The 27,216-nt window shown below is 35.3% G+C and overlaps 1 protein-coding gene across 3 annotated transcripts in view; it reads right to left on the bottom strand.

Moving 5' to 3' along the window:
- ARHGAP15 (Rho GTPase activating protein 15) overlaps positions 1-27,216 on the bottom strand; it is a 600,173-nt gene that overhangs the window by 300,310 nt on the left and 272,647 nt on the right. For all 3 annotated transcript variants that reach the window (XM_045868934.1, XM_064586464.1, XM_054506238.2), the window contains 2 exons: positions 3,400-3,498; positions 2,023-2,152 (listed from right to left, as the gene is read on the bottom strand). In XM_045868934.1, coding sequence (XP_045724890.1) covers positions 2,023-2,152; positions 3,400-3,498 — 229 coding nt within the window. The remainder of the gene's footprint in view (positions 1-2,022; positions 2,153-3,399; positions 3,499-27,216) is intronic.

Here is a 27,216-nt window from a genome sequence, read left to right as displayed (position 1 = left end):
TCATATGCCTCTTCCCTTGTCTCTAGGCAGGATTGAATTTAAGCCTCCAATACACAAATAATTGTCTTTCCCAGTCAAAAATAAATTCTTTTTTTTTTAATGTTAGATTTTTTTTTTTTTAAGATTTTATTTATTTATTTGACAGAGAGAGAGACAGGAAGAGCAGGAACACAAGCAGGGGGAGTGGGAGAGGGAGAAGCAGGCTTCCTGCTGAGCCGGGAGCCGGATGTGGGACTTGATCCCAGGACCCTGGGATCATGACCTGAGCCGAAGGCAGTCGCTTAACCAACTGAGCCACCCAGGCGCCCCAAAAATAAATTCCAAATAGGAGTAGCTGGTATTCTATCTGTAGGAAGATTTTTTTCCCCAGTATCATCCTAAAACATTTCAAGGGACTATCGCTGAACACAGAATCCATTTGCTTCAATGTTTCTCAAACACTTTTACAAATCTTGATTTTCTCCCAACCTTCAGGCTCTAGAAGCAGGTTAAGGTATCCTCCAAACCTCTACTAATCATTGCTTCATGTATCCTATTATATATACACTAAACAATGGTCATATAATTAACATTAACATACTCACATAACATTAACATACACACAATTGAATTCTAATTCTAAAATCTTACCTTAAATTTGATCCTATGTTAAGTAAAGGGGAACAATGACCAGGAATTAAAGGGAAACATTCAAATGAGATAACTCCAAACTGTACCACCTTATGGAACAATCTTTTTAAATGGCATTGCTAACTCTCTGCAAATAACTTGATTTGCAAAGCACCATACAGATTAAGACATTAACATTGATCATTTTAAACACCAACTTAACACAACTGGTTCGCTAAATGTGTTTCTAGCAGTTGTTGAAATAATGGTATGAGTTCTTGAATAATGACTTAATTTTGAAAGGGTGCTTCTACTCAAAGTTGTCATGCTATTTCTAGATTTTTAAGATCCCAATAATTTAGCTCTGGAAGATAAGTTATATATAAATAGCTTCTCTCTTCCTTGTTATATGCATGCGAGAGTGCATCTATGTTTATATATACATACATATATATGTGTGTATATACATATAGTCTTCCCTAATGCACACAAATTTATGCATATACACAGATAGTCATTTAGCACATGTACTCATGTACACGTGTAAATATTCTGTTAGAAGCCCTTCTCTACTTACGGAGTTCTCTTTAATTCAAAAATCTAGAATGTAACTATACTGATCTTAGATCAGAGGGAGAGGACATAAAAAATAGTGATTGAGAGTAGGTGATCCAGGAATGGTACTATAATTTTTGAGACTTTGGGAAATTGGTTTGCTTTGACTTGAGACACCTGCTTTGATTTCAGAGATACCTTTCAGGAGGCCGAAATCCAAACCAACTGTGAGATATGTGTGACACCTTTTCATAATCTCCTTTTGTTGAGGAGGAAAGAGTGGGGCAAGGTTGAGAGTTATACTCAAGAGCACTATATGGTGAGATTGGTCTTTTTTACTCCAAATTCCCTTTTTTCAGAATATTAGAATTTGATGTGACCCCGGAGAACATATAATTCATAACCCACATTTCTAAATCTTTCTGGTGGTCTGGTAGTGTGGAAAGTTGCATAGCCTGTTGGTTTAAGTTGGGCCAACTGTGGTGGTCACTCATACATCTTTTAATGTATGGAAATCAAATAGTCAGCATACCAAGGTTTGGAGACGCTTGACATTTCCCACTTTCAAAATCAATCATCAATCTGAACGCCATGGCTATTACTCAGAGATTCAGAGCTTTGCTCCAAGCAGAGACCATGACCTTGGAACAATTATTTTCTCAAAAGGCATTACCAACAATGATGCGAGCAAAGTGCCCAGACTGCCCTCCAGTGTATGAATCCCTGGCCAGGAAATGGCTACGAATCTTCCATGAGTAGTATGAGTTTGGCTCAAATCTTATTTTGATGCATTTATATTTCATAAGCATTGCATTTAGACGAAGTTAAAATCAGCAAGCAAAAAAAAAAAAAACTTACTTAAAGATTTTCTGTGCTCTGGTTTCTGTTCTTTTATATCATTATCGTAGTTACTTAGTAATTCAGTACTGGAGGATCTCTGGATTTTGAATAATTCCAGGTTTCTTGATGAACCACTTGGATCCTTTGGCTGGAAATAACAAACAATTGGACCGAATAATTTTACAAGGAAGAAAGGATTCACCAAATAGCTTAGTGATCTATTTTGATGTTAATTTTAAAGGGAAGACTGAACTAAGATAATTATTTAAGGACAGGGCCTCTATGCTAAGCTCAAATTTAATAATAGCTATATATATATATACATATATATATATAACTTACTAAATGCTCTGCATTACCCCAAGCACTCCACATGTATTAACTCAATTAATCATCACAGTAATCCTATGAGGTAGATATCATTATTACCCCTACTTTCCAGACAAGGAAACTGAAGCCAAAAGAGATAAGTAATTTGCTTAAGGCCACACAGCTAGTAAAGGATGGAACCAGGATTCAAACTGAGGCAGTTTGACTCCAGAGTCCACTCTTAACGACAACAACAAACTCTGTGTGTGGGTGGGTGGATGTGGGTGTGAGCACTCAAGCATGCCTGGATAAGGGGACTATATGGTTGATGGAGAAAAGTCAATTTTTTATTTTTTAAAGTTTTAGTCCCAAAATGATATAAAGGAAGACTGCAATTAAATAACAATAAAATCACACCAAAAATGCAGTATTTTCCTATTATATACCTTATTAAAAGCTCTCAAGAATAGTTTTTCCTCAAGATTTTGCAAATATTAGTGTCCAAAAATTAGATGTTTGGTCTAGAATCAGTATATAATGGTAATTTTAAATAATTTGATTCTTTAAAAATATACTCTGAATGTATGATTTAGGGTAATTTTATGAAGTTTTTGATTCATAATTTTCATGAGAAGAACAATCTAGTTTTACTGGAAGAACAATGAAAATCAGTATAAAGGATTATTATTTACTGGTATTATAACAGTGAGTATGGGCTTAAATACATTGATATTTATTTTCAAGAATATGTATTACAGACAACATAAACTGAAAATGTGAAAACTCAGTAGTCATTAAGTGCTTGTGTGCTTTTTACAGCTTCTAGTAAATGAATGTCCATGTTATTTCGGGGGAAAAAAATGAATGCACTGTGTTTTTCATTTGAAAGAGAGAAATCAAATGACATTTAGCTCTACGAATCACGTCTGTTGAAATGGTTTTTAGTGGACTTTATTTAAACTTAAAATAACTTAATATCTCTCGATCTATAGGATCCATTTAAATGTGTGTGTGTTATATGCCTAAGCAACAATTTAAGTGACAACATTTTAATTAATAAAGGTAACAGCCAAAACAAATACATACCAATCTGTCAATTGCATTTTTGATAGCGTGGAACCAATCCAATATGATGAAGTCAATATCTGACTGCAGAAGGAACTCATTTCCTGATACTGTTGTGATCTGAAAAAAAATCGACAGGTAAGCAAACCACATAAAATTGATCTCTTACATTAAAAAAAAAGGGAGATAGATATTTATATCTCCAAGATATATATATATATATATATATATATATATATATATATATGTTGTTTAAAAAACACACTTCAATACACCAAAATATTTTCTCATATTCCAGTAATTGTCTTTCTGGGAACTGGGAGACCAGGATCATTTTGAACTGCTCTCTATAAATTGTTTTTTCATGTCATAACAAATACATTATTGTTTTAATAATAGAACGATTAACTCAGAGTAGGACTAAAGTTGCATTACTCCAACTCAAGGAGAAGCAAGTCAGGAAGTTCGGAATGATGCAGACAGTACCCACTTAAGTCAGAACCTAAGAAAAATGCACCCGGGTGTGTCAGAATTCATTCTGCACTTTTGGCTCTTTCCTGTTTGTCTTTTTCAAATCTAATAGTATCTCTATATTTGATTTCCTTTTATGGAGGGCTGTAAAACAGATTATTTACCAAAGAGACTAATGCAGACTTTTCCAAAAGGTCATTCAAATGAATAACATTTGGCTACTTCTACTTTCCTATCATAAAGATCCATAGGAAAGTAATACAGGACTAATTTCCCCCACAAAAGGAGTGTATTAGAATAAAAGTTTATTTACATATTTGAACCTCTCATGGAGAGTATTTATCAAGTGAACATCCCCATTCCAGACTCCCAGAGCTATTAAGTAGTTGGCAATATTTAACATGCAACTATATGTTTTTCATTACAGCGAATCTTTTCCTCTCCAGCATCGTGAGAGAAGAATGTGACCCTATAGAAACAGAGCAATGCTCTTGATTTCACACATAAAAGGCTACTTAGAGACGAATTTGATTAGAGTGGGTGTGGACACACTTTCTGTATTAGGCCATCAATCTGAACTGTGAAGATTTTCCCTTTGTATTGACTTTTTGTTTCAACAGGAAGATGAACATTTCCCGACTACTGTCACACATCAAGCAAGGCTTCAGAGGTTTAGAGGACTGACATTTCAAAACACTTAGTCAGGAGCTAGTCACCTCTTCTCAGCTTTCCTTGCTCTAAATCGGAGGTGAACACTGACATGTGCCCACAGGTTCAGAAAATCACAAATCATGCTTTAGGATGTCTCTATAATTCTATCATTAAAGTGACAATTATTACCCAAAATAGCTCACTCTGAAGGTTTCAGTGATTCTTACGGCAATATTTAATGACAATGATCCTCTAGTTTTAAAGAAATCTTCGATTACACACATACATATATATTCTCTCATCATTTATTTTTAGAAAAAACGATTCAGAGATGCAACATCACACTCAGGGCTGCAATGCAACCATTCTTGAGTGAGATGCGTTCCGACGTTTTACAACTGTAAGGAGAGGAACTCTCCAAGTATATGCAATTATGAGAAGTGAAGGATTAGAAAATAAGAGGAATTTAATTATCCACATTAGAATTTGACAGACTACCGGGGCCAATTGCTCTTTTTTTTTTTTTTTTTTTAAGTAAAATTGCATGTACGATTTGGGATGGCTCAAAATAGCCTCCAAATAGTCCTCTGTTTTATGTATCTATTAAAAGACAGTTAAGCTGATGTTTGCCTAATTATCTGAACACCCTAGCAATGTTCTTTACTTACATAAAGTTCCAAATATTTACTTTATAAAGTGTTGCCACAGAAATAGCAATCTAGAAATATAAGGTCACTTGTAACTAACCTAAGAAAACCGGTAATGCCCTTGGCCTCTACCTTCCTCCCAATCTAAATTTAAATATTTTGATTATGAATGTATTAAATAACATCACAATTTGTTAACACACACAAAGAAATATGAATTAGCCCAAACACAATGTACAATCTAATATATTTCTCCGCCATTATAAATAAACCATTATTAAAATTATAAAAAGAAACATTTCAAAGTACAAGAAGCAAACATAATTAGATTTACTATATTCTGAGGGTTTAGGAAAGAGCTCACAGTTCAGTTTTCAGTCCAGTAAATTCAAACAGTGATAAAATGTAAATACTTCAGCAGTACATTTGCATTTTTGGTGCATGCTATGCAATGAAAGGGAATCTTTTACTGCCAACACAACCAAAAACAAAATGTATTTTAAAAGTTTCTTTATCCAAATATATGACTGCATTAATCGTACATAAGCAGTGATTTATGAATTCATTTGAGGACGCTGGATCAGAGAAACTATATGAATGCAATTCATTCAAAATATACTATCAGAAAGATACAGTTCACATTCTTTCCTCTGTCTTCCCACTAATCTTTCCAGTTACTAGGCAGTCTGGAGAAGTCTGCTACTGCTCTCTACAGTTTAAATGCATCCACTTCTTAATTACAGTCAGTAATTGACTTTGTTCTGCTCTATCCCAGACATTCACAGGAAAGCAGTTTCAAAGTCTTTGACTGCTCAAGTCCATTTAATTCAGCTTCCTAGCCACATTTTACATTACCTCCTTAAGGTTTTCTGATAAACGGTTTGCTGAATCATATTTGCAGTTTGAACAATCAAATTTTCAACACTCTTGGGGAAAAAATACATCAGTAAAGACTGTTAGCTTTGACTGAACCTTTTGATTGAACAATTCCTGATGACAATCTAAAGTGATGTAAAACTAATAACAGGCATAAAAGATTTTATATCAAGCCATGCTAATGTATTCTTGGTATATCATGTTTTGCTTCCCTGACAGATGCCGGCACGAGGTGGATGAAGAAAGAACTTACAGCAAGCACAACGGGTTTAGGCAAGAGTGGCTGGTCTCCATTTTGTTCGAAGCCTACTGTAGACAAACATCTCTTGAAATTCCTCCTTGCCACCAACTCCTATTTTGAAGGGATATATCCTGGCACCAAAGCAATCTTAGCGAAATGTGCTAGTGTTGTCAATAATAGATATCTTTAATTACCTGTCTGGGGAAATGTGCCTCAAACTTTTCACACTCAGTAAGGATCTGTCTGAATTCTTGCAGGTGACACATGGATGTTAGGAAATCATATGAATGTATCCACTGGGCAACATGAAGAATAGATATGTTCTTTAAGGCTTTTGGGTACCATTTCAACAATAGTTTTCCTCTGGGCTAGGAACCTAGGTCTGTGTCCTTCTTGTGGTTCCTCTGAAGATGGAAGCATGTTATCTCCCAGCTCCAAAATCCACCAATAAGTGATGAGGAGAGAAGAAATTTGTTGTTCAGGCTTTAATTAACACATGGAATATTATTATGCTAATTTAAACATCTTTGAGGAGTTTTAATGAGTAATGTTTATGTTTATTTAAGTATTGCCCTTTTCTGTATCGTCAATTAAGTATTGCCCTTGTCAATATACAGTCTGGCATTTAGTCTTTCCTGTGTTTGATTTTAATTTAAGTGAAAAGTAATATGTAGAATGGCATTAAACTATTAAAAATTTCTGTAATTTGGCTTACCAGAATAGAAACAAAACTTTTTAGAATTTCACATTTTTTTCTAATTATAAGAATAATTGTATTTATTATGAAGAATTTGGAAAAAATAAAGATAGCAAAAAAGCAAATTAAAACTATTCATGACTCCACAGAGTAAACACTATGGACATTTTAATTTAGTTATTGCCAATCTTTTATAAATAGTAATCAAATGTATATGACAATGATCCATACACAACTTTACGCTATGGATAGACACCTTATCAATAAAACATATTTGATGGCTAAATATTATTGGCTATTTCCATTCCAGTTGACCTCAAATGCATGTTGAGACTATCAAAGTTGCAAGAGATATGAGTGATATGTGTTCCCCTCTTTGATAGTAGCACCTTTCCTATCACAGAATAAATTCCACAAATAATTCTTTGTTCAGGAGACTGAGAGGGGTGTCTCTGACCAAATATCCCCCTAGTCATCAAGGACTGATTAAGCATCCATTAAGTGCAAAGCACATCGCTAGAAGCTAGGGGTACACCCCCCCAAGCCTCAAGAGCTCACAATCTGTTTGCATAAATAGGACATATGCATATAAAGATAAATAACAATAGAAAATAGCTTATACCAAGTCCCAATGTGAGTGGCACAGACAATGCTCATGTCAAGATTTCAGAGGAGGGAATAATTACTGCAGACACATTTACATCCTGGAATTATGCATAAGCAGTTGGTCATGATACATTATTTTTTAAAGGTTGATTGTATCAGAACTTTAGTATATTAAGGATATGAATACTACCACTTGGTATGCAAAATGATATCAGCTTTAATGATCTCAAAGCACATAATAAACATTCTTCAAATGCAGCTTCCCTCCACTATCATAAAGTAATTTTGCAAATGAAGAAAATGAAGCAAATGAGGAAAATGAGAATGTCATTCTATCAAATTGGCATCATTTAAAATGATAGAATTAAGAGATTACAAAGATCTTGATTTCTAGTTCACTAGTCCTCGGCAAACAATCTTATACAGTCAAGGACTCAATGCATATGGGAAAAGGACTATGGTGATTTGGTTTCAGTTGTGAAATCTGGAATGCAGATTTTAGAAAAAAGTCCCTTGTTTCTTTACTGTTATGTTAAAGATAGCCCAATTTTAAAGGATCACCCAATATCTTTATTCAGATGTTTTCATCTTTTTTTTTCCCCCTGAAAAATAACTACTATCCTATTATGAAAAAATATATCTAAAACAGGATTGGTGCATCCACAAAAATTCCTTCAAGTCAAACAATCCTACATTTGAACTAGGTATCACTCATATTTTGCTTATGATCAGTCTTTGAATATGAACCAAAGGAGAATTTATTCCATCTTAATGAAGCTGAAACTATATGTAGGAAATGTGTAATAAATATGCCAAATATTCAAACAGTCCTAAAAAATGTTAAGTGATATGGCTACAAGGATTCTACAAATAAGTGGATTACCCATTTAGGAAGATGGAATTTAATTGAAATTTAATTACTATTGTATTTGGAGACACTTTGGACTTCATGATGAAGTCATTATATTTGAATTAAATTAAGTAGTATAAAAATTTATGTCAAAATATACTAAATTCATTTGAAGTGAATATAAATTATTTTTTTGAAATTAATTTTGGCTTTATCTTTATTGAATTCTAACAGCATAAAATATAGGTATATATTTTGGCTACATTATAGTGAGAGTTCAAGACCTAAAATTGAAGAAATAATGCTTAAAAAAAAAACCCCTCAGATTCACATTTTTTTCATCTTGCATCACACTCCACAAATATCCATTTGATATAGCTGATCAAATAAAGGTTGTCATGGTTATACTTATAGTTAAATTACTTGGTCTCAAAGGTGTTTATGACCACCAATGAAATTACATTATCAAGCTGCATGTCTCTCTCAAATTACAGTCTGGTTTGAGTAACTCCTAACATTTTTCTTAACATGTTGAGCAAAGTTAACATAAAACTATGGTAAAATATCAGTTAGAAGTAAAAGGTCTTCGGGGTCCCTGGGTGACTCAGTCCTTAAGCGTCTGCCTTCAGCTCAGGTCATGATCCCAGGGTCCCAGGACCGAGCCCCACATCGGGCTCCCTGCTCGGCGGGAAGCCTGCTTCTCCCTCTCCCACTCCCCCTGGTTGTGTTCCTTCTCTCGCTGTGTCTCTCTCTGTCAAAATAAATAAATAAAATCTTAAAAAAAAAAAAAAAGAAGTAAAAGGTCTTCAATTTGTCTTTCCAAAAATGTTTCTTGTTAAAACATTTTGTGAGAAAGTATCTGCCTTGTGTTCCCAATGTTGCTAGATGTTAAGTAAATATATGCTGATTATAAGAAAAAAAGTTGCTTTGGCAACTCTCTTATTAAAATGCATTTGTAACCCCCATCTGTCATGAAAGTTTTGAAAAGTTTGTTTACTTTGGATAGCAGCCTTATCCAGGGTTACCCTAGCAAACAATGATAGCAGTCTTCAGAAGTTGTGTGAAGAACAAGCCACTAGGGATCCATTTTTGTTTTAATTGGCACACACAAACACTTTTCTGGTCTGTCAGGAAGATCAAGCTAATATGCATGGAGGGTGTTATATTCTTAGCTTTGGGGAGCAGTAAAGCTCCCTTTATTTAAGTAATTTAAATGATAGACTGCAAAAACTTCGCAAGTCAGAAAAATGTTTTATACTTTCTTGGGGAATATTTGTTTTAAGCAACGGAAAATGTTCTACATATCTAAAGATGTTGAACCTTATGTTATAATTACCCTTTCTTTCTTCTAACTCCATGAAATATTCTTAAATCCACATGCTACTAAATAAAGCTAGCCACCAATGGATCCTGAATTTCCACAACTCCCCCTGTGTTAACAAATGTGTGTTCATTACTTTCCAGATGTTTATTGGATATGTTTTCAATATGTTTGGGGTTGATTGATTTGCATGTACATTTATTGAAACCCTCAGTGGTGTCATCATATCAAAATAACCTGCCCACGTAAGCAATTTCTTATTTAATGGAAAGTAAACAAATGTTAGGCTACATAACAAAACAGATCCCCAAGTGAATTCCAAAATCTAAGGTTTAAGTCCCACCTTTCAAGAAACAGTGCTTTTTAATTGAAATTGAGCTGTACCTTTGACACCCAAATAATTTGGTTCATGCAGATTTGTTCTGCATAATAAAACTGGCCCTACAGTGAATATTCATGTCTATATCACTTGCCCACTCTACCTTTCTATTTGTTAACGAAATACCCAAGCCCCAAATTTATGTCAATCAAATAAATGTTAAACAAAAACTGGTGTGCATTCTTTTATCAGTAGGAAAATGTTTTAAGTACTGAGAAACAGTCTTCTCAATATTCATGAAAGAATACTATCTAAGTAATTAGTAAATAGTTTAGCAGTTTCCACAGTTTTGCAGGCAGCTACACCAAAACTTTTGCCTGTGGTGCTCATATGAAAAACAGCAGAAAAAGTGACTAATCGAAGCAGTTGGTGTATAAAGATATCAGCTTAGAGTTCTATTGCTGTTAACGTTAATTTCTAAATTTGGGGGAGTAGTTGTCTCTGGATAAACTAATCATCCTAGGACTCATGTTTGCTGGTACCCACCACTGAATCAGTCGCTGCCAATCACAGATCAGTTTTTAATCTGAGCTATGTTCACTGTGCAAAATTACTCGTTTAGTCCCATGACATTTGGAAACTGCAGATCCCACTATTTTCAAATTGGAATGATTTTCATTATGTCTGTTATTTATGCAATGCCCGATTTTAAAAAATTAACAAGTAAAAAAGTATAAATGTAAAATCTGCCTTTCCCCGAAGTATACTAAATTATGGTCTATCCTTCAATATTTTTTGACCCATGGATTAACATTATATATGTACTTATATTATAATGAAAATATCATGTCATGAAAAATTTTTATGCACATAAATATCTGTACTACCATCCTCTCCCACATAGATTTAATAACAATATCTTTTGATTTCCCCACCACCTCATCCACACTTTCTCTTCCAGTCCATATTCCATATTGTAGCCATCGTCATCTCTCTGAAATTTGGATCTAATCATCCTATTCCTCTGCTTGATTACATTCTGTGACTCCCCACAGATGTTACATTGCAGTGCAAACTTTAATTCAGCCTACCAGACCCTGTGTTCTCTGCCACGTACTCATACTGCAGCCCCCTGCTCTATATTTCCCTTTGCCTCTCTATGACCCAGCCATATTGAAATTTTTTGTTCCCAAGCTATCCCATACTCATTTTCATTTCTTCCCTTAGAGTAGGTTTCCATTGCCCAGAACCCTCTGATTCCTCTATCATATCATTCAGATCAATTTAGATGTCACCTTTTCAGAAAAGGGTTCTCTGAACTAGATATACCTCCTACGCACTCCCATGATATCTTGATCCTACTTTATTATAAAGAAATATTGGTCTGCATTGCAATTCTCTGTTGATTTCTTTGTTCCCCCTACTACACTATATTCACTTTGAAGCCAAGGGCAATTGTCTATTTAATGTGTGGCTGCACAACCCACACCTAAGAGGCATTAAGTAAATAATAAATAAATGAACATTAGCTGCCTTCTATATTTCAGTGAATATATTATATGCTAATGTTAGATATGCCACAGTATATTTAATTCATCCTCCATTGTAAAAAAAATTACGGTAAATAAATTTATATTTAGATTTAGCCAGCTGGACTCAGTTTAGATGATCCCAATTTTATTGGCAACATCCAAAGCATCATAGTCAGGGGCCAGCCGAACATAGGCCTTTTTCTCTCCATCAAGCCTGATCAAAGTGTTAACCTTGGCCACGTCAGCGGCCTTCTTTACAACTGTTTGATCTTGTGCTTGTTGGTTTTGACATCCACAATGAACATAAGTGTGTTGTTGGCTTCTATTTTCTTCGTGGCTGACTTGGTAGTCGGGCGGAATTTGATGATGGCACAGTGGTCAAGCTCGTTTCTCCTGGGGGCTCTCTTCCAAGAATATTTGGGCTTCCTTTGGAGATGCAGTGTCTTGGCCTGCTGGAAGGTAGGTGACATGCATATCTTTCTTTTGTGACTGTGGACGTCTTTAAGTACCGTGTTCTTGACCGTCAAATCCTTTGCTTTGGCTTTGGCTTTGGGAGGGGCAAGAGCTTCCTTCCTCACCTTCAGTGCCATCTTCATGAAAGGCATCCATTGTAATACAATTTTGAGGGTTGCAAAACCATTGTGTACTTTTAGGCAATGTAAGTAGTTTACTTTGACATCTACTAATACCACTTTTATCAGAGTAGAGTAGGCAATTCATTACAAAGATTGAGAACCGCAGTCTGAGGTTATATTTTCCCATCACTCAACAAGTTCTAGACTTCAGACAATAGGATTAAATTTGGAAGAGTCCGGAAGCACCAAGACTGGGTCTATATTTCCATACATATCTTAGAATAGAATGTTCTTGATTATACTGAGTTGATAATGTGGGAAATTGGATGAAAGTTTAAGATTTTCAAGAGTTAATACTTAGGTTAATGGGTCAAGTCTTTAGAGAACCTCAGTGATGCAAAGGTGCTCATTGCTTGTCAATCAACATTGCAGCCATCAATTTCACTAAAACACGATTAACATTAATGAACAAGCAAACTGTGGGAAGACAAGTAGCAATATTTATGTTACCAAGAATTTTATTTAAAAGTATTAGCTAATTAAACATACAGTGACTTATGCAGAAATGGGTAATTGTCACAAGTTTATTACTTACACGTTTCCCATTAATAAGTGCTGAGATTGCACAACAAGAATAAAAGATGTTGCAGTATGTATCTCTATGCTATTGTAACATATTTGGCCATGATGATGAGTGTTTATAAAACATTCAAGAATTGTTCCATGTCTACTTACATTAATGAGAACACCTGTTAACTTTAGTGCTGTACAGACTTATTTGCATTAGATTCAGGTTTTTGCATACTGTACATCACTTTTTGAAACAATTAGATGCTTATAGAGAAATATAGCTGAGTGAAAAACAGCACCTTGAATGCCTTCCGGCTCAAGACAATTCAATTCCAGGTTTCAGTGAAAAACAGAAATCTGCCGAATTACAACACTGACAGTTAGAAGTGAAGGTAGGAGTATTTTATATATATTTTTTTACATTCAGAGAACAGAAGATACATATTAAAATCTGTGCTTTAATCTTCAAGTAAAATCACAACCAACTAAGACAGTTTCCAGACAAGGATGCCAACCAGTAAGAAATGACAGTCCCGCCACAAAGTGGATTCTCTGTAATCTTGGGGACGTCTTACCCAAGGATGATCTCTTTACCAGTCCCAGAAAGCCAGACAATTTCCACAAGTTAAAATGTGCAGACCACTGCCCACTTGGTATTGTTTACAACTGTTGGCCATAGGGCCCTTTCCATGTGTGGACAGCACTGAAAAGAGTAAAGGAGCTGAGGACACTCCCCCCGCTCCCCTGAGTCTGTCACTTCTGAGCTCCCAGTCACCGCATAACCCAAACCTACCCACTTAGAAAAAATACCGTAATTCCCTCAGAGAAACCAGTGAGTCTGCCTTATTCATTACTCAGAAAAAACAGTAGTAACTTTTGTAGGTCTCACTCTATTGACACATCTGTCTGCCACTCCCCATAGGATGTTAAAACTTCTGCGATTTAAATATTTTCAGTTATTGAATAGGGAGTACTCGCACAAATCTGTGGATTCACAGCCTCTATGATCATCATTATATTTAAGAGGTGCAATATTTACAACAAAATGACTCAGTTGGTGATATATTCTAAAGATAAATGTGTATTTATGATCTGAAGAAGTGTGATTTATAACTACTTTGTCAGACATAAACAGAGCTCCTATGTGCTATTCTAGTAAATGCAGATTAGCCAGGGCACAGATGAACTCTTTTCATAGGATTAATTCTACCTTGACTTGGGAAATGAGGGAACTGAGGATTCCCCTTGGAGAATGTGTAGATCACAAGGAAGAATGGTATCTATTTCCTTCTCTACTGGCTCACTATACAGTCCGGGAAGAATAACAAATATTAGGTGAGGATTTGTGGATCAACTAGTGAATTTTTTTTAAGATTTATTTATTTGAGAGAGAGAGAGAGAGCTGCAGGGAGAGGCAGAGGGAGAGGAAAAAAGTCTTAAGCAGACTCTGCACTGAGTGTAGAGCCCCACGTGGGGGCTCAAGCTCACGACCCTGAGATTATGACCTGAGCTGAAACCAAGAGTTGGGTGCTTAACCGACTGTGCCACCCAGGTGCCCCTCAACTAGTGAATTTTTGTCGTCTGGAATCCAAACCTATGTAATTCAAGAAGTTAATACTATAGTAAAACCTTACTTTTAGATTCTGAAAATTTTGAAATTGTATTTAACCAAGTACTTGACAATCTAGATTTTGTCCTCCATAAAGTAGCATCATTATTCATGAAAGATGATGCATTAAGCATATGTGTAATTAGGATGTTCACAAATGAGGAGAAATTTCTCTTTTCTCATAAACTCTAGGCTTAAGTAAATTGAAAATTTTGAATTTTTTTTCTGAAAATATGCAAAAATGATAATTCTGCCTATTGGAGAAAATCCCTATTTATTCAAAAGAGTTATCTTTAAGCAAACATGTAAAAAGTATCTGGCATTTTAAAAACTATAGTTTAGTGGCATATTATATATAATACAATGGTATGTAAAATATAATTTAATGATACTTAAAAAAACCACTTGTAATTATATGGTAGACAATGGCATCTATCAGTTGAGCAACAGGACACATATTTAATAATGGAGACATTTGACATTTGGAATGATGTACACATTACTCTATACTAAATATATGCAAAAACACTTAATATTCCTTATTCCCCCACCCAGCCAAAATGATATTTGTGTTAAAAATAGAACCATTTAAAAATGTTGGACTTAAAAAAGATATTGGTTGCATTATTAGCAACTATATAGGGTGATTACATAATTTATTGCCTAAATTGTGACAATTTTGAAACAAAAAGGTATTATTAATAATTACACCAGGACAATAGGTCTACCTTGTATACACTGGGACATATGGATCGCTATTTATCATACACAACAGTGGGGAGCGATTCAACAGCCACTGATCTTTAGGGGCCTAGAGAACTCCTATTAATGTCAAATTCTAGGAAGTGTTGAGGTATTCTAAAATAAGTTAGCAGTGACCTTTGCTCTTAAGAAGCTTATAATCTAATGTGACAAATAACAGCAACATGGGAAAACAATGAGAAACAATAATTACGATTTAACTCGGGGCCTATACACTCATTTTTAAGGAACAAACCACAGTTTCTCTAAGGATAAACTGGAGTCCTCAGGGAAGAAGGTTGAAGAAGGTTCTTACAAGGACAGATGAGACTTAGTAGAAGAAAAGGAGGGGAGAGGGAAGGTGACGGGAGCAGTTTGTGCAATCAGTGAGAGGCAGGAAAGAACATAGCATCTCTAGAGGACATTCAGAAGCTGTTCCTAAGTCCTCTTTGTGGGTTCTTATCCCTTGGCTCATCCTTAAATGGAGGTGTCCATCAGCATTGTCTCCTAAGCCTTGATTCTTCTCACTTAAGGACACACTCCTGAGTGACATTATCAACTCCATTTTGTTTTAATTGGAGTTATAAACTGATAAATCCTTAATTTATATCTCTAGTTCAGATATCTTTACCTGTTTAATATCTATTTGGTATCTATTTCAATGTAAGCCCTGGTCTGATCTCTCTACTACCAGTTTGGGTTTTTACAAGCCATTCTCTACAACCTCTTATTAGTGAATTCTTGATTTCATCCTTGGAGATCTTTATAAGTAGATTCTCATGCTCACTGGGACCTACAGAATCAGACTCTAGGAGTGGGGCCCCAGAATCTGTTTACAGAGCTCCACATGCAATTTGAAAGTTACTTGCTGCTCTAGACTTTAGGTAGATGATCTCCAAACCTATACCTGTCACACGTCATTTAAAAGTCACTGACTGGATTCTTATTATCTTAAAGATAAGCCTAAATTCTTTAATATGGATGACCAAGTGCTTCACGACTTCTCTCTCTCTGTCTCCAACCTTTTCTCTTCAAGTCCTCTACTTACTAACTACATAACTTTGAGCAAGTTATTTAGAATCATTGTGTCTCAATATCCTCACTTATAACTTGATGAAAATTGTAATACCACATAGGACAATTGTGCAGGCCATATGAGATATAATTCAGGAAAAGAATTTAGCATAGTACCTGGTAAATAGTTAGTACTTTAAAATACTATGGTTATTGTTATTTGATTCTTTGGGTTCCCTGGATTTTTACAAACTTACTCTTTTCCTTCAGGAAACTAGCCATATATTACCTACTCAGGAAAGGCTTTTCTAACCCCAGTAGGTCAAAAAAGAAGCATCCCTCTGGTCGTCCATACCTACTCCATCGTGGTGTTTATCCCACCACTGAACTTACCAAATCTCTTGTCTGATGTTTGCTACACTTTAAACTCCCTGATGACAATGATCATATGTCCCCAACACTTAGTGGATCATCTGGAATACCACGGGCCCTCAAGAAAGGGTTATGGAATGAATGGAAGCTCAGTTGACATAGGTTAATACTATAGAGTTGTAGTATTCAGATAACAGAAGACCTTTACATTTAGAAACCGTGTTTGATTTGTTCCATTAAGCAAGAGGAAAGCAATGCTGGATCCCTGAGCAGATCTATCCATAGAGCCGAGCATAGGGTCAGAGGGCCAGACGCATTCGCCTAAAGCTGGATCCGTATTGCAACTGCCCTAATCGCCGGCAGGACTCTGTCCTCCCAGGCTGTGCCAGGGCAGGTCGTATGAAAAGACGATACACCACTTCTGTCTGATATAAGTGCCTCTTCTATTGTCTCCTGGGCTTTCCGGTTCTCAGCCTTTTGACCCTTCTTCTTTTCTTTTTTTTTTAAAGATTTTATTTATTTATTTGAGAGAGAGAATGAGAGAGAGCACATGAGAGGGGGGAGGGTCAGAGGGAGAAGCAGACTCCCCGCCGAGCAGGGAGCCCGATGCAGGACTTGATCCAGAGACTCCAGGATCATGACCTGAGCCGAAGGCAGTCGCTTAACCAACTGAGCCGCCCAGGCGCCCCTGACCCTTCTTTTTACACAGCTCAAGCTGCTTGCTTTCCTGCCTTTGGTTTTAGATGCTACCTTGTGAGATGCTTGGTATTTGGATTCAGATCTTTACCTCACCTCAAGGTGACGCGACATGATCTCCAGTCCTGATAAATAAGAATGCACCCAGTTCTTATTCTCTGAAGCTCAGCTCTGTAAGTGTATCCTTACCCTGTTTCTTGGCTCTGATTCCCTAGTCTGGTGGCTTACATAGTACACCAGACCCTCTCAGCTGGCAGGAGTCCCTTTGCCAGTATCCCTTTCAGGAACTGGGGCTCTGCTGAGCATCTCTCTGATTCTCTCTCTCTGCCCCCTTTCTTTAACTCCACCTTCCATCTGCCTCAACCACCTAAATTACCAGACACGTAACCAAACAATAATCCATACTTGCATTCAAGGCAGATGGTCATATGAGTATCTGAAAATGAGCCATTTCAGTGTATTCATTGATTATCAAATTGGCCTGGGAAATATTCTTGTTATTTCAGGTTGGAACTCACACTCTAACTCTAACAGCCTGGGCTGTATTCTGTCGTCTTAATTTTTGTTTCTTTATTCTGTCCAGCAGAAACACTTCCTTCCGAGATTATCAGTTTGACTTTTCCCTAGCACCTGTCTCAACTATAGTTTTTTTGCCTGCTTCATCAAGGTGGTTCTATTGCCATTAACTGCATTTTTCCTGATCCCAAGAAATAATCTAATCCCTGAATAAATGATGTCTAAAGATCATCAATACAGTGATTTGATCCCCTAATTTCTGAGGCTCACTATGAACCATTGTATAGTTTATCATTCTCCAGGAACATGAGGAGCAGGGCATTAAACAGAATATTTCCCCATCATTACAACCAGTATCTGGTTTGTAATTTGCTACTCTTGATGAATGGGTCATGGCACTGGATTCATATTTTCCTGAATTTCATCCATAAAGTTTTCTAAAAATGTTTGAATTTTAAGTAGATTAAGTTTATATGTAGCTTGTGAATTTACCTGAAATCAGTTGAGGGAGACATTAATAGAAGAATTTATTTCAAAGTTAACCCAGGAGGTATAGTCTCATGATGGCTTTCAAACTTTTTTGACCAAGAACCTTGGTAAGAAATATATTTTACATTGCCAATTCATACCTCTTCCTTGACTCTTTCTCCCGCTCTTTCTCAGACACACACAATTCTATCAATCTATCTATCCATCCACTCATCTATTATTCCATATATAATATTCAATACATATACTATGAGTGTGTGTATTTGTGTGTATATATGTATATATCATATACTGAAACAAAAGTTATGAAATAATACTTTCCCTTACAATAAGTATATGAGATACTGTATGCATTTCTATTCTAGTCTATTCTTCCTTTAACTGATCTCTAAAACAAAACAAAACAAAACAAAACAAAAACACTGGTCCCAACTCACTAAATTGATTTCTTCACCCACTAAATGGTCTTGAATGCAATTTGAAAAACACTGATCTAAGGAGTAATGAAAGATGAAATAATCTTCAACTCTGCTCTTTGACTTTCTCTCTCTCCACCGCCCCCCCCCCCCCCCCGGTTTACAAGATGCTTCAAAATGTCTCCATATATAATTTAACAGTTGAATATTTAAACCTATGGAAAGACTCCAGAATATCTGTCACGTTTTTAGCAATTAAGCCTGAGTGATCAGTAACCCTATGTGGGGATTCTGCTCTGATAAGTCATTTCCTGCCTTTTCAAAGTAGAATTAGGATGTGGTTCTTTGGGATTTGGCTTAGACCCTGGCTTTTCCAAATATACCTTAAAGCAAGAGTTTTTTTTTATAAAAGAAGAGACAAAGACTTGGGTGTAATGTGCTGTTTGGAATACATTTGAGATACCTCACCATGATCCGAAGAGAGAAAACCAAAAAAGTTAAAAGCCTGGTAAACTATCACAGGCAGAGAGGGCAACTATTTGTTTTTAAGTCCTATGTATTGAAACAATGAGCGTGCTCCATGCTGCATCCTGCAGCACCATGATACAAAGTCTGGGAGTAGTTATTAGCATGTGTCTATGTGATGGGAGACGGAAAGCTAAACATTTTAATAGTGTTATGGCCTCTCCTTCTCAAGTTCCCATTAATGCAAATACAGCACATGTGGTTTAATTCCCAAGAGCCTTGTAGGACACAAATCACAGATGTGGAATAAACATTATCAGAGAATATGACTCCATGGTCTTCTCCTTGCCATCAACAGATGCTCTTATGCTCCCATGATGTCAGAAAGATACCTGATATGCTATCTTGAAGAAAATCACAGAAAGTCAGGGTTCTCAAAGGGCTCATGATGGCAAGATTTGCAAGTAGGCTCCAAAGACTTCTTGGTAAATTATGGCAGAGGCTTGGACTACATCAAGGTTTTCAGAGAACACTCACTGCTATGATAACTAAATATAGCAAAAATTACTCATCCTTTAGGCATCAAAATTACCAGAGATGTATGTATGCTCTGTGTGGAATACAGTGTTCTTGTGATGTAACCCAGACAATATGAAGGCAGAAGGCTGACAAAATGGAGCTGGTCTATTTCAGATATTCAATAAAATTTCCCCCGACTACCCTGAATCTTCTATGCCATCTTCCACAAAACTATAGCTCATGGTGATTGCTGCTCTGAGATCACAATCTTTTCCTTTTCTGTTTTCCATCCTCTCCCCATGACACTCTTTCCCAAAATTCTCAGGCTTAAAAACGGAGTAAATTGAGTCTCTGCAATATAAGTCATTATCATGACTGTATTCTAAAACTGTCACTACATTTGAAAAACTTGGGCAATTTCCTTATATATTGATGAACTGCATTACCCATAGGTGAGACTTCAGCATCTATATGCTGACCTGACCTTAAAACTTATATTGACAATATTGTCAATTGTCATGTAGTGTGATTCTAGGAGCATTAAGAAGCCTCTTTGGATGACAGACTAATTCCCTAAATCTGCTGTATCAGGACTGGAAATGTAATGATCAGGTTATTCCTTTAGATGAAGTCTTTTAAACAGTTAAATGGAAGGGTAATCTTTTTGTATAGTATTTGTGCAGATATTGGTATAATATGTACATTGGAAGATGTATTAAAATAAATTATTTCTAATAAATACAGTTTATGCAAATGTTAAAAATAAGTAAAATTAGAAATATGTAAAATGAAAATTAAGCACTACCTCTAATCACATTACTCAAAGACAAGCCTTTTGATACTCAATGTACTTCTTTCTAGATTTTTGAATGTGGATGATACATACATTTTATATTAGTCATATATAGGTCAAATTAAATACACAATAATGTATCTTGTTTTTAGTTTTAGATAAATAATATTTTTTGTTAAAATTTATGATTTATTTTTCTGAGAAGAGATTCTTAGAATTCTTACATCAAAAATACACTTTTGGAAGGCTACTGAATTCTCCTGTTATCATATAGATGTCATGGTCTTTTTGTGGGCTCTCTGTGTGTGATTTCTCTCTTGACTTACACTATTTCAAATTTTAATTATTCTTATTTTAGATTTTCCCTGTATCTCATGGAGCATGTTTCAACTGTTATTCCTTTTATGATTTTTTAAAACTCTTTCTAACTCTAAAACCTATTTTTTTTAAAGATTTTATTTATTTGACAGAGAGAGAGAGTGCGCACAAGCAAGGGGGAGGGGCAGAGGGAGAGGGAGAAGCAGACTCTCCGCTGAGCAGGGAGCGGGACATGGGGCTCGATCCCAGTATCCCAAGACTCCAGGATAATGACCTGAGCCCTAGGCAGACAATTAACTGACTGAGCCACCGAGGTGCCCAACTCTAAACCTCTTAAATAAACTTTAAATTTTTTTTTCTCTTTCCCACAATATCTCATTGGGATTTTGACAGTATTATATATTAATTTGGGAAAGCTGCAAAATTTGCAAATAGCAAGACTTCCTTTTCAGAAACCAAGTATGTCACCCTATTTTAAGGTTTTGCTTATATCTCTTAGTACATTTTTATAGTTTTACTCATATAGACACATGTAGTCTTAGGTATTAAAAACAGAATTTTGATAGAAGAATGGAGAGAAACTTGAGGTAATATGTATTTTAGAGAAAAAGGAAAACTATGACTCCAAAGAGAGAAAATGCTCAGAACAAGTAAATGGGGAACATATTTTTGTGTTGCAGCATTTTAGCATGAGGCCAACAATTTCTTTCCTGATGACCCCAGGGAGCCGCAGACCATTCATTCCCCTGTCCCATTCATTGTCTGGCCCATGGTGAGCATTCCCTGTAGGACACAGTCTACGTAAATAACTCTAAACTAACTAGTGGAATAATCTAATCTAGAGCCATGTTCATTTTCTGATAATAATAGAATTATTAATACTCAAAATGTACCATTTCTACTGATCCAACTTTCTTGTTCTTAATCAGGGTAGATAAAACCCCTCCCCATCAACAGCTGCAAAAACACTTGTCTGATTTTGGACCAAAGTCTCTACTTCTCTCCAAAAATCTCCCCGCTGAGCAGAGAGCCCAATGCAGGACTCGATTCCAGGACCTTGGGATCATGACCCAAGGCGAAAGCAAACGCTTAACCAGCTGAGCCACCCAGGCTCCCCTGAATTGAGTGATTGAGTGTAATGATGTTCTTTTTAAAAATATTTGCTTTATAGGAAGTGATTTTGACCCCCTTACAGTTGTCTCCCATATATCTGCTACCTCAGTAGCTATAGGCAATTAACCGTCTCTCATGAATAATCTCTTTTCCTGACTTTTTCCTAATTCCGTAACTTCTTCTCAGTCTTCTTTGCCATCCCCCTAAAAAACATTTTCTTAACTTAAAATTTTATTTTATTGCAGTGTAACTACTGATATTTGTTTAAGTTGCTCACATAAATCCAGTCCAGCCAAAAGGGAAATGTGAAGTGCTTCTAGCAATACAGGCACAGTCGGTGTGCCCCACCCAAAGGCCTTCCACTGCAGTTTACAGAAAATCTAAATGTAGTTAAACCACAAACTGGCTATTCTTACTCTCTGGGCCATAAGAGATTTTCAAAATCTTTTGGTTTTTAAAAACCCATTAAGTGTTGATCATGGCTGTGAAGACCAGTGAGCTGATTTCTGAAAACTAAGTTAGGCAATTACTGGACATAATTTATACTAAACAATTACTGCCATCAGGAAGACCTTGAGGTAGGGGCTCTTCATGAGTGATGTAAGTGTCACTTGTGCAAAAATAACTGTGTGTCCTCAGAGCAGTAGTGTGCTAGAGACTTCGTCACTGCTTCTTCCATCCCCATGGTACTCAGACCCAAGAGCTGCGAGGAAGATGCTTCCTTTGGGTCAATTCTTATTTCACTCTAACCACTTCCCAGGTGCCCTCAATCACTGACTTTTTTTTTTTTTTTTGCCTTGTTTACTGCCTACCTATAGATATTTAATCCCTTTTCTCTATTACAAAAACCAATGATTCAACGAACACTTTGGGTACATAACTATTTACACACGTGCAAGTGCATGATAGATTCTTAAAAGTGGAAGAGCAGGATCCAAGATGATAGATAATTAATTTTTAATAAATTTTGCCAGATTCTACTCCAAAACTGCAATTACACTAATAACGGTCTTTCAAAACTGGACATTATGGATCTTTCAAATATTTATCAATCTGATGAGTTAAAATGGCGTCCCACTGAAGGCTGCAATTCTTTTTTTTTTTTTTTTTTTAAGATTTTATTTATTTTACAGAGAGAGAGAGACAGTGAGAGAAGGAACACAAGCAGGGGGAGTGGGAGAGGGAGAAGCAGGCTTCCCGCTGAGCAGGGAGCCCAATGCGGGGCTCGATCCCAGGACCCTGGGATCATGACCTGAGCCGAAGGCAGACACTTAATGACTGAGCCACCCAGGCGCTCCTGAAGGCTGCAATTCTATGACTTTTAGTGCTGGTAAACAGTTTTTCCAATAAACCCATTAGTAATTTTAATTAATTTTTATTTTACAATTTCTTTCAATTTTTTTTTTCCTCAGGTTGGCATGTTTCTTGTCATGTTTTTCCTTCTCTTAATCATTTGGAGTTGTTCTCTCTGTATCTGTCCTTCTTGCAAATATATTGTTTTCACCTGTCATTTTTCTTTTCCTTTATTCATAGTGTCTTTAGTCATACAGAGGATTTTAATTTTATATGTTCATATATGTCAGGGGTTTTTTGTTCTTCTAAAAGTTTTTATTTCTATTGTTGGCATACTTTCGTTTTAAGCAGGTATTGAATTTTATCAAGAGTTTTGTTTTTTTTTAACATTGAATAAGAAGGTCATTTGGTTTTTCTCCTTTAGCGAATTACAGTAAGAATGAACAAAAACAGATTTTCTCATGTTGGAGATATTTCTCTCTTGGGATTAGTATTTCATTTGGTTAATAAGATTTGATTGCTAAAATATATTTAGAAATTTTACCATCTTATTCATCATTATGATTTGCTTGCAGTTAGTTTTCTTTTTGGAGCGATCCCTGTTTGATTTGTTTTTAGGTTATGCCAGCGTCATAAAATAAATTGGGAAGCTTTCCACATTTCTACGAGAAAGTGTTTATGTAATACGGGGATTGCTTGGTATTTGAGTTTGGTGAAATGTATCTATAAAAAGTGTTTGCTCCTGATGCTTTTCCAGGTATAGATACTTTATTACTTTAAAAAATTCTTTTATGATAGATTTCTATTTAGTGTTTCTGTTTCTTGAATAAAATTTGTAGATTTAAAGTTGCCTAAAAAATAATACATTTCATCTAGGTTTTCTGAGTTACTTAACCAACTTATGCAAATTTATTTAAAAGTCATTTCTTTTTTGTAGTCATTTTCTTATTTCTAACATATCTTTTCTCTCTCCTTGGTTAGAATTGCCATTTTTACAAATTTATTATTGTTTCTTTTTTAAGAGAGCAGTTTTAATTTTATTGATAAAATCTGCTTCATTTTTGGTTAACTCCATCATAATTTTTTGCTTTTATCTTTGTAAGTTTCTCAGTTACGTTTTATTTGGGGTTATTTTGATTTTTTATAACTTTAATCTTTTAAATATTTGTTAAATTATTTATTTATATTTTTATTTCTAAATAAATGCATGAAGTTGATAAATATCTCTTTAAAAACTACTTGTACTCCACCATTATTTTTGTCATTAAACAAAAGTTTCAGGCAATGGCTGACTAGCTTCAGATCAACCTCTGCCAGAGAAACACACACACACACACACACACTCACACTCACAACATACACATAATACTTCTCTTTGAAGAAACTGAACAACCAATAAGGCACAGAAAATTTATAAACCAAGATTGTGAAGAGAATGGAAGCCCAGAGAAGTGAGCTCAGAATTTGGTCTCTCTTCCCTTCAGATATCCTTCATGTAAAAACTATCGATGGTAAGATGAGAAGTTCATCAGAGTCTGTAGTGGTTTCACGGGACTTGAGGAACAAAATTGGAGTTTAGTATCTACCATGGTGGAGAGGCCTTGTGGATTTCAGCTGGAACCCGGAAGCATTCTGCCCCAAGCACATTAAATGAGACAGAAATACCCCAGCCCTTACAAAACCAGAAACCTAGTATTGAATTAGCGTCACCTCTACTTGGATAAAGATGATCTGCTCCTAGTCTAAAGCACCTGCCATAAATAAAAAATAAATCCCCTCTGAAAGAAAATATCAACCAGATTCTTAAATTATCTCTCTAACTTTTCATACACAATGTTCCACATTTGATTTAAAAAGGTAGGTTTGCAATAGGTAAATGATTGGCAACAAATAGAAAAAAAATTGAGAAAAATAGATCTAGGATCAATCTAGATAGTCCAGTTGTAAAACATCATATAATATATTCAAAAAATAAATAATGAGATTGAAAGTTTTGACAGAGGATGGAATTGATGGATAGAATGAAATGAATTTTAGACCTGAAAATATAATAACTGAAATTAAGATAGATTTCCAGCAGATTCAATAGAGAGAGAAAAATGAACTGAAATTAGGTCAGAATAAAATATGCAGACTGAAGCACAGAAAACAAAAGAATAGAAAATAGTGAGGAGATCATAATTTACAAGAAAAGGTCTGTGAGATATGTAATTGGAGTCCCAGCAAGAGAGGAGAGAGAGAATGGGAAAAAACTATATTTAAAGCTAGTGACAGAATTTTCTCAAACTGCTTAAACACATCAAGCCACAGATTCAAGAATCACTGCAAATCCAGAGCAAGATAAATACAAAGAAAACCATCCATAGCATATCACAATTAAACAGCCGAAATCTAAAGAGCAAGAAAAAAATATCTTAGAAGCAAACAGGGGGAAAAAAAGTGGTATTAAGTGGCAATAATGAATTACCAGTTCATATTAGTAGGAAAAGTTAATTCTCGTTAGAGTAATAGGAGAAAAACACATAAACAAGTTATAGCCAATGTGATAACTGTAATAGAAAGACAATGTCCATATATAGTGATGTGAACTCTGGGAGTTTTGTTTTGTTTTGATGAAAAAGAAATTGACTAATTCATCATCTTCACACAGCTAGTTAATGATTACCCTAAATACTTGTATTTAGACAAGCATTTTCTGTTAAGTTTTATAAATACAGAACTAAAGGCTGTGGGTCTTAAAATATAAATCATGCCATGGTCTTTAAAATATATAATTTTCAAAGTTCTCTAAATAATATAGCCTTTCCTACTGTATTCACATTTTCATTATCACTGTGATTGAAGATAGCATGATCATGTAAATCATTGTCATCAACAGAACCTAACCTTAACCTTAATTAACCCTTACTTCCTTCAGATTTTATTCAAATGTCACCTTTTCTAAGGCCTTCTCTGGCCATCCTATTTAAATTTCTAATTTTTACTCTTGGTTTTAATTTTCTAATTGTCATAGCAACATCATTATACTATATATTTTGCTTTTATCTTATTGTTTTGCCTATTTCCAGCCTCACCAAACTGGAATGTAAACTCCATGAGGGTGGACTTCTTTTCTGTTTGTTTTTTGCTGCATCCCAGTAGCCATCCTAATACTTGGCACATAGCTGTATACCATGGTTTGGCACAAAGAAGATGCTCAATTAAGTATTTGTTGAATGAATAGTCACACATTTCACATGCTTTCCCCCTCCAGATTGGAATGTTAGTATTCTATCCAGAATACTAGAAAATGCTGACATAGAAGAGGATGTCTTGTAATAGACAACCACACAGGCTACTGTCGGTCAATGAATACATTTTTACATTAGTCCCAAAGATGAATTTTTGACTATGTGTATGTTTCCACATCAGTAAGCTGATGAAATATCAGATGTAGCTTCAGACTTACCAAAATAAATAATAAAGTAGGTTTTTCGTGTTACAAAGAATATTCCATTTTATGAGAATTTACCATGAATTTCCGTGGCAAATTTTTACATTTAAATTAAAATATTATCAATGTTCAGATTTTATACATTACTTTCTAAAATAATTCATGTGAATACTAGTTTCAGAATGACTTTTAGTTGGGTTTTAAAAAAAATTTCTCGATTTCATTTACATTAAAAAATAAATCTATAATAAGGGATATATAGGTGAATAATCGTAATTCTTGTCTTCAAGGAGCTTATATTGTGATATAGGAATGATCTTAAAGCACATAACATTTACGTGAAGCTCAACAAGTTTGATTAAATAAGTGGGTAAGCCCAGTTAAAGGACCATTGGAGATACTCCCTTGTGAAATTAACGCTTCTAATATGTGTCTCCACTACTGTTTCTGACATAAATTAATAAGACTCTATTTGGCTAAAAAAAAAAGATTCTCTCATTAGTGTCCCATCAAAAATAACACCATTTGCCTCATTAAATTTAATGAGGTTGTTGCTGTTGTTGTTGTTTTTTCATTGGTCGGTGTGGGTATGTGATATATGTGTCAATGTGTTAGACTTGTATCTTTGAAGAACATGCTTTACACAGACTATTCTCTGAGCTAACGTTGCTTTACAGTAAGCTATTTCTAGAAGG

This window comes from Mirounga angustirostris, unplaced genomic scaffold, assembly GCF_029215605.1.
Source record: "Mirounga angustirostris isolate CCGP_5_RB_7025 unplaced genomic scaffold, mMirAng1.0.hap1 SCAF_3, whole genome shotgun sequence".
NCBI lineage: Eukaryota > Metazoa > Chordata > Mammalia > Carnivora > Phocidae > Mirounga > Mirounga angustirostris.
Note: the sequence above shows the minus strand (reverse complement) of the source record. Positions and strands in the feature narration are given on the sequence as shown.